We start from the raw sequence: 8,941 nt of genomic DNA, 5'->3' as shown, positions 1-8,941 counted from the left end.
TTGTAAAGAATCACATTTTAAATGACTAAAAATTAAATATTAGTGATTAAAAATAATTAAATTACCGTTATAAAATTTTTCTTATTATCTATTTACATAAAAATTGTATCAGGTTCAAAGTTACCCAAAAAAGATAAAAAGTTACACCAAATTGGCCAAAAATTACCGTTATACTGTTCGATGTATACTAATATTAGTGTAAACCAGGTATACACAAAAAATTTTGTTTTATATTTCAAGGGACTCCATTATTTAGTACGTAATATAGAGTACTTTGTATTGTTTTATTTTGCAAATAATATCCCGTGTGTTTACACAAGTACATTTTAACAATAAAAAATATATAAATCTATTTAATAATTTTGACAACACTTCACCACAATTCTCCGAACTAATCCTCAAAATCTTTGCAATTTTTATATTTCCAAGAGACTCCATTATTTAATACAAAGTACTTCGTCGTATTTTGTATTATTTTCTTTTACAAATAATATATCCAACATGTTAACACGAGTATATTTTCGTAAAGCAACATATTGTTATAAGTTTTAGTAATATGAGTACATTTTAGTAATATATTCAGCACGTTAACCACAAGTACATTTTTAGTAATGAGTGGAAAGCAACATATTGTTATAATTTTTTATACAGTACATAATGTTATCCTATTTGACTTTAGCACTACACACATAAATACACAAGATTAAACATAGTCATGTGAATACATGTTGCAAACTTGCAATCATTGCAATAATAGTTTTTGAATATCCAACTTTTACACTTCTAATTAATACTTATTGATTGTATCTTTAAAAAAAAATACTTATTGATTGTAAGAGAGATTATTTGTCAAAATTCTCTTTGGCATATGTGTGAGTCAAAATGGAACACTTGAAGAGAAAAAAAGAGGGATTAACTTTTATTTTATATATTTGCTATTTCTCATAGGGGTACAATTTCAGTTCACATTATATGCATTCCAGATGATTACTACTGCCGATCATTATATTACAGGGCAACTTCTACAGCTGCTTTTACAGAAGCTACTTCCTGAAAATTCCCCACCCTGTAATCCAGTATATTCATTCAAAAGGGCCTCCAAATATATTCATCTGATTACACCACACCATCAATACTATAGCTTTATAGATAGACCGCGAATAAGGAGCCTTTAAGCAGAGTAAGGTATCCTTATGCCCATTCTCTGGGCTAACCACGACCTCTGTGGATCAGGATCCACGTAAGAATGGACAAGAAATTGCATTGCTTCATCGTCCATCAATTCTCTTGCCCACCCAATCCGCTTTGATTGACAGCATCCCGGTCCAAAACACCTTTGCCATGCACAAACATGTCAAATTGTTGGTTAATATCAGCATTTATAGCATCAAATTTCAAGTAAAAGGTTTCCTGTTATTATCTGCTGATGCATAGGCATAAGCGCATAGCCAACCAAAATTTCCACCAAAAAATTAGTTCTTTTCGAGAGTACTAATAAGAAGTTTTTGTCTTGGACATTTGTATTTTGGTATAAATTACACCACCAAAACTAGAAGGTGCACCCCTGCAAACTGAAAAATCCAAGCAAATTCACAATCTTGACCAGGGTTTCTTCTTCTATGCTACAGCTTCAAGGATCAAGCACTAGTCCAATCTGATTATTGAAGTTCTTTTTCTTTTTGACAATCAAGTAAGCAAAAAATGTTAAAGACTTACTTCCACTATCCCTGAATAATAGGCCACATTTCTATAGTAAATTGTACCAAGGCCACATCTCTATAGTAAATTGTACTAGATTAAACAGTCTACTATCTTAATTTAGCAAATTAAACTTTGTCCCATAAAACTTAATGATATCCACCAAGATTATAAGTTAAAATAGTGAGGTATTGAGTTCTTATAAATTATCCCCCAATTGAGTGGCTTATAAAATATTAAAGACAGGGAGTTTTATGGTGCCGACAATGAAATCATCTTGTTAATGCTAAATTTATGTAAGAAATTGTCAGTTCTAATGCTATTCATCACAGTTTGGAATATTATGGTAGCAGAACCAGAATTTTAATTCACAATCATAGCTTGTAAATTTTGCCAGAAATACAATTAATGAGTTCCCAGCCATACTTGTCAGAAGAAAAGTGGAATTAAGTAGCTGAACAAACTTGACTCAGGTGACAATCTATCTTAGCATGCATATGAACTTCACTAAATGTCCATATAAATGAGCATCAACAGATTATCATCTATACAAAAAAGAGGTTCATAAACATAGCAAGTAGACATACCTGTACTCATAAAAGCAAGCACTTCTTTCATTCTCACACTTTCCCCAATTATGCCAACCCTCATGCCTAACACACTGGTCCATGTAAGTGTATGCATAAACCACCCTTCCAAAAGGTCCCCATGGCCGTCCAAGATATGCATATGATGCCTTCCCATTGCCGGTGATCACACATCTGAAAAAGAAAGTTGCAAACTGTCACTTTTATAAATATATACAGGACTACTGATGGAGATGCAAAACTTGGTGGTGCAAAACTTAGAAGAGACGAACCAGTATGCTGCAAGAATTAGAACCATCCTTGATATACTACTTTACGCAGGGAACTGAAGCAACTGGATTGAAATTTCAAGCCTCGGATCCAATATGTTGTTCAGGGTGTGACTCAAAATTAAGAGTAGATCATTCCAAATATTCTGTCATTAAATTTCATTTCTACTTTTAACAACTGGACTCCAACAATTTTATCCAAATTGGGAAAACTGGAAACTGAAATGTGGGTTCAGTTCATGGATGTATGTTGGAATTTATATTGTCTAACGTTTATTAAACTATATCTCCAATAAATGAGAGTGCCTAAAAAGAAATGATGTACGATGTACACAGTACGGGATAAGAGACTCTGTTCATGGCACATGATTGCAAAGAATTGAAAAGAGATTCACTACCCAGCAGAGGACCAAAATGTATTGTAAAACTACTGAAGTTCAGAGGCAGCTTCTTCTCTATTAGTAAACTATCCACCTGAACTATAAACACTAATTGTAGGTATCAATTACCAAGTGAGAAGCTGTATAGCTATCTCTGGCTAGTGAAGATTATATTGCCTAACCTTTCCTAGAAGGTAAAGGGATTGAGTATGATGCTATTCTATTACATAGTTAGGGTCGGGTTTAATTGAGCTTAGGTTGCTACATCAGTAATGTATCATTGATTTTTGGTTTTTAATATACTTTGCTTAGTAATAGCCAAACAACATAAAAAAAAAAGATGTAATCTCTTACAGTGGTAACTGAACTTAAGTGATTATTTCAACATGACAAATTTGAGAAATCTGATACATAAAGAAAGGCAACAGTTAACACAATAAATCTCGGGTCAATGCTTTATAACTTATGTTATAAATTAATCAGTACCCTATGTGCTTATTTAGAGTGTATTACATTGTAAAGACTAAGATAGACCTGTTACAGGTCATAATCAGTTATACAACCTTCATTTAGTGATATCTGAAGGGTATGTACCCAAATAAAGGACTTGTTAATTAATTGCATTCATATTCGAATTGACTAGCAATAAGCAACATTTCATCGTTATCTAACACTCCCTTCTAAGTGAAACGTTTCTCTTGTATATGTATGCCAATGCAAAACTTTGACTAACTTTGACTGATAATATCCTTAATTATTAATAAGTAAAAATTATAACAATTGAATATTAATAAACTATTCATTGAGACGATTCCAACAAGTACCCACAAGACTATATTTATTCTTATGTATAATTCATAAACATTAGTCAAAGTGTATAGATAAATAGTTCAAAAGGTCAAAATATTTCACTTATTTAAATATGGAGGGAGTATGTTACAGACCCTTCATTTTACTCAGATCTTGAAAACTCATGCATACATTAAAATCCTTGACACTTCATTTTGGACCGAAATCATGGATTTCATGGAGTATAATTTTTCATGTTCTTGTAAATGTTCAAACAAATTTTGGCAAGAGAAAAAAAAACATAGCAAAGAACAAGGGAAAGAAATAGTTACCAATCTTACCATTAAAAGCAAAAGGCAAACATGTATCAGCAATAAAAGTAAATCCTACATCACTCAGCGACAAGTAAATTTGTCCTCGCACTATAATTCAAATTTTAAACAAGACATACAAAAGTCCATAAAATAAGTCATACTTTGAATACTGACGACTAATCAATGGTTTACCTTAGAAAAACTGAAAGAAATAGATGCCCATATAAATCAGCTCTAGCTACAAAATGAAGGTATATGCACCTCAACCCAAAACAAAAATGTTTAATTAATATTCATTTTACATCCCAATGTGTAACACGGATTTTAAGGTCCTGTTTGGCAAAAGTAGCGGTAGCAGGTAGCTTTTAGCGGTCGCGTAGCGGGTAGCTGTTAAGGTAGCGAGTAGCGGTCAATTAGTAGTGTGTAGAGGTTAGCTGTTAAAGTAATGGTTGATAGTATGAGTGTTTGGCAAAAGTAGCGGTTGCAATACCAAAATATATCAAAATTCATATAATTATTGTTTTAAAATTAATAATAATTTGCCAAACGCTACCCGCTACTTCTAAACGCTACTATTTTTAACGTTTGAAAAAAGCTACCTAAACGCTACCTTTATTGCTAACCGCTACTAAAATTGCTACCTTACCAAACCCTCTCAATTTTTTTCTAGTAGTGTTTTGACCGGTCAAAACGCTACCCGCTACCTCAAACGCTACCACCAAACAGGGCCTAAATAGCAGATGAACTTAAAAGAAGCTTCTCGTTTACCTTAGAAAAACATAACCAGTGGTCTCTTGCGATGACTTCCTGCTTTGTGCAGTTATAAAACCCTCTGACTTGCAGTGAATATGGCAATGCTCCAATAAAGCAGTACTATTCCCAAAGATAAAGTCTACACTTCCTTCAACATAGCAGTCTCTTAAATACTGCTTTCCATAATGCAAATACAAAGTATCCTGATAACAAAGCACAAAAGGGGCAATAAATTCTTCTTGGGTATTCTCAAGTAACCAAAAAAAGGATAACAAAAACTAATTTTCAGAAGCAGAAATGCTACCTAGAATGTTCTTCAATCCATAGCCCACCTTGCATATCCTTAAGTACACAGGATTTACCAAAGATAAATATGTTCTACATTCTTTAATCATCACAAAAACTGGACTTTACACTAGTCAATTAGCTATATACTAACTTTGACCACATATACATAATTATTAAGATTATTAAAAAATAAATTAAAAAATAAAAAATAAACTTGGTTAGTCTCAACATAATTCTTCAAAATATCAAATATATTGAGTTAGCAAACGTAAAACTCCAAAAGCTGCAATTATCAATGAACCGAGGAACATCAGCTATACCCCATATGACCCTAACCCTACATCAGTTATTAGGAAGCACACCCTAGCATCCATTACAAGGCACAGACCTGGTGCCTCTCACAAAACTCCACTAGATAAAGGGGAAACAATTTCTAGTATTCTTGACCAGAAAACTACCAATTGGCTATACTTCACGCAAAGCATAATTTTTTTTTTTTTTTTAAAAATATCAAATATGATGATTCAAGCAATGAAAATAAAAAGTCTCAGTCTTGCAACCCTATATAATAAGTATTTACTCTCTGTCAACCCTTGATTACAAAAGCATCAACATAGTAGAGGTAGAATTGCATGATTTCCTGAGATAATTCCAACAGTACAGCGACCAAAATGCACACGTTTGATAAGCGACATTTTCTTATTGTGGCTATCAAATTGATTACTTTTTTATTCTAGGACAGCATTCTATCACATGCTAGCATAAGCAGAGCAGCATTTCTTTTACTCGCTATATAGTTAGACTGCATTCTAATACAATGCTAACAAATACAGAACCATCAATACCATCATTGCAGCTTCAAATTCTGAGATGGACATAACACCTTGATCAACTTACAGTGATTATTATAAATACAATAGATCAGTTCTAACAATAGAGAGTAATCTATACCTGCCACCCTAAGAACCTGCAATTGTAAAATGCACAACGATCCGCTGTCACCCTAAGCGCCACCGCTTGTCCTGATCCCTACGACAAACATTCCCAAACATAATATGAAGTACTTCACCACCAATAAATTTCATGTACCTCTACTTCAAACATATTCATACCTCTTTTTCTTCCAATTTCACATTTTATAACCATACATGTACAATTCAACAAGCACAACTTTGACAAAATATAAACACACTCTACCACTAGAATTATTCCTAAAGTACGGACAACTCGAAATAAGTATAGTTCGAAACCTGATCCTCAATCATATATATTCATACATGCTAAATTCAACAAAAATCAGAATTCAAGTTCATAATTTATTTTTTTACAAAATAAAAAAAAAAAAACAGTAAATTGTTACCTGAGGTGCAGAATTCTCAAATGTAATATTCTCAGCAATAAAATCCTCTCCTTCAACAATGACACTCCCACATCCAAATGTTCCTGTTCCAATCAACCTTGATGCCTGCTCATAAATTAATCAAAAAAATCCCAAAAAAATAAAAACCCACAAAAATTTAAAAATCAAAAAATAACCCCAATTAAAATAAAATAAAAAAATATATATAAAAAAAAAACCTGGTGATGTTCAATATTAGTGGCAGTATTATTCCAAGAAAGAACAGTTTGTTCAGGAGACAACCCCGCGAAAGTGATGAAATTCTTGGTCTTGGGTACATAAACAGGCTGTCTGTAAACCCCAGGTGACAGACGAATGATGGTGCGACGCGTGTTACCAAGTGGGACAGCATCAACCGCTTGCTGCACCGTGGAATAATAGCCACTACCATTTTGCGCCACTGTTATCACCACCGCGGATGCGGCGCCTGACGCCGCCATTGTCTCTCCTCCTTCACCTTTTTTTTTCTTTTTTTTTTTTAAATTTGGGATAAATGGGTTAGTATGAAATGGGGAGTATAAAATGGAGGAGAGAGAATCGAACCCCGAAAATGGTGGGAATGGAATAGAGGTGCGGAGAGTAAACGCTGAGAAACAGAGGAAAGATGGAGATGATCGAATTTCAGCTTTTTTGTCGGGTGTTTATATGGAATCTAGGGGATAATACAAACCTTAGTTAAAAAAATATTTATATAATGACATTTTTTTAAACGGATTTTTCACAAAATACCACTAAGTTTTAACAAAATTTGTCAAATATCACAACTTTTTTCAAATTCACCATATACCATTCAGTTTTTACACATTATCACACAATGTCTATTTTTTAAACAGACGTTAGGCTTCCGTTTATGATACTTTACAAATTCACCATATACCATTATGAGGAAATTTATTTCACCATATATACACTAATAAAACTTATTTCACCATATACCCGAAAATAATAGCACCATAACTAGAGCTGGCAAAAACTGACATGACACGATAACCCGACAAGAACCGGATACGAAAAAAGCGGGTTAGTGTTGAGGGTTTTCGACCCGTTTAATTAAATGGGTCGACACAACACGACACGACTAGTTAAACAGGTTAGGTTGGTGTTGAAAATTATAACACGAAAGTAACACGACCCAACCCGCACAATAGGCGGATCATGTTCGGGTTAACCCGTTTACCTGTTTACCCGCTTAACCTGTTTAAAATCATAAAAAATCAGATACTACAAAATGGCCCAAAAATTAATTATGGCCCAAAAAATTAAAATGGCCCCAAAAATATTAACCTAATTTTACATTCTACCTAGTACCTAACCGTCATATATAAAGGTGTTTCACTATTTCATACTTTTCTCGCTCATTCTAGTATTCTACCCTTTTCTCAATTTCTCAAAATCTCACCCACATACATCTAAAGTTAATTGCACAAACATCTTCTTCCTCATTTCAGTTGATAATTTCTTGTATGATTATCAATTTATACAACTTTTCAATTTTATGTTCATCTATTAGTTTGTTCATCATTTTCCTAATTTGCTTCCGTAATCTCGTGTTTCATTCTTAGATGGAATCTGTGCCTTAATCCACTCAAATTGATGGAGAATAAGATGACCCAGAGCTTGAAATTGTTAAGGAGACACATATAAATCTGACTAACAAAGAAAAGGGAAAGAAAATCGGGTTAAATTTTTTAACACGAACATGACCCATTTAGCTAAACGGGTTACACGTGTTAAATTCGTGTCACCCGTTTAATAAACAGGTCGTGTTCGTGTTTAGCCTCTCTAACCCGTTTATTAAACGGGTCGTGTCAAAGTTTGGGGGTCTTCAACCTGTTTATGATTGACCCAAACACGAACATGACACGACACGACCCGTTTTCCAGGTCTAACCATAACCATTTCCAATGGCTAGTTTATGTATAAAAGCAGCTTCCTATAGAGAGTAAAGCACAATTACACTACTAAGTTCATTTGCAAACATGTCCGCACATTCTAAATCCTCATCCTCATGTTACAAATCTCCATACGTGAGAGTGCCAAACAAAGCCTGCTCATGTGGGAGGAAATTTGCAATTAGGAGCTCTGATTCATCAAAAAATCCTCAAAGATTGTATTACAAGTGTGATGTTTGTGATAAATTCAAATAGTGCAAGGGAAATCTTGAGCAAAATGTTGGTTCGGGTTATGAATTTCAAAGTAGGGAATGTGTTGATGCACAATTTCATGGAGATAAGACCATGTTGAAGCAAAAAATGAAGAAATTGAAGAGAAGATTAGTACAACAGCAAAACCTTGAGGTTTGTGGAGAAATATGTTCAACTATCGATGCTTTCTGCATCAACAGGACTGTAGGCTATGACAAAAATCTCATTATTGCTAACAATTGCAATTTTAGTCTGCATTATGGCGTTATAATAACCACTAAGATGTGCACCATCTATGCCTATTATGGGTCTACATCCAC

General features: G+C 33.7%; 1 protein-coding gene across 1 annotated transcript; it reads right to left on the bottom strand.

The window, feature by feature from the left end:
* Nucleotides 1–896: 896 nt before the first annotated feature.
* On the bottom strand, nt 897–7,120 carry LOC145586214 (pectinesterase 31-like). Its single transcript, XM_081642992.1, has 6 exons — nt 6,657–7,120; nt 6,439–6,543; nt 6,030–6,107; nt 4,806–4,993; nt 2,286–2,459; nt 897–1,334 (listed from the first exon to the last, which is right to left on the bottom strand). Exons 1-6 carry the CDS (start codon nt 6,915–6,917, stop codon nt 1,172–1,174), a joined length of 969 nt encoding a protein of 322 aa, XP_081499118.1. The 5' UTR covers nt 6,918–7,120; the 3' UTR covers nt 897–1,171.
* Between the last annotated feature and the right edge of the window lie 1,821 nt (nt 7,121–8,941).

Source organism: Chenopodium album, chromosome 16 (genome assembly GCF_948465745.1).
Source record: "Chenopodium album chromosome 16, dcCheAlbu1.1, whole genome shotgun sequence".
Classification (NCBI taxonomy): domain Eukaryota; kingdom Viridiplantae; phylum Streptophyta; class Magnoliopsida; order Caryophyllales; family Amaranthaceae; genus Chenopodium; species Chenopodium album.
Note: the sequence above shows the minus strand (reverse complement) of the source record. Positions and strands in the feature narration are given on the sequence as shown.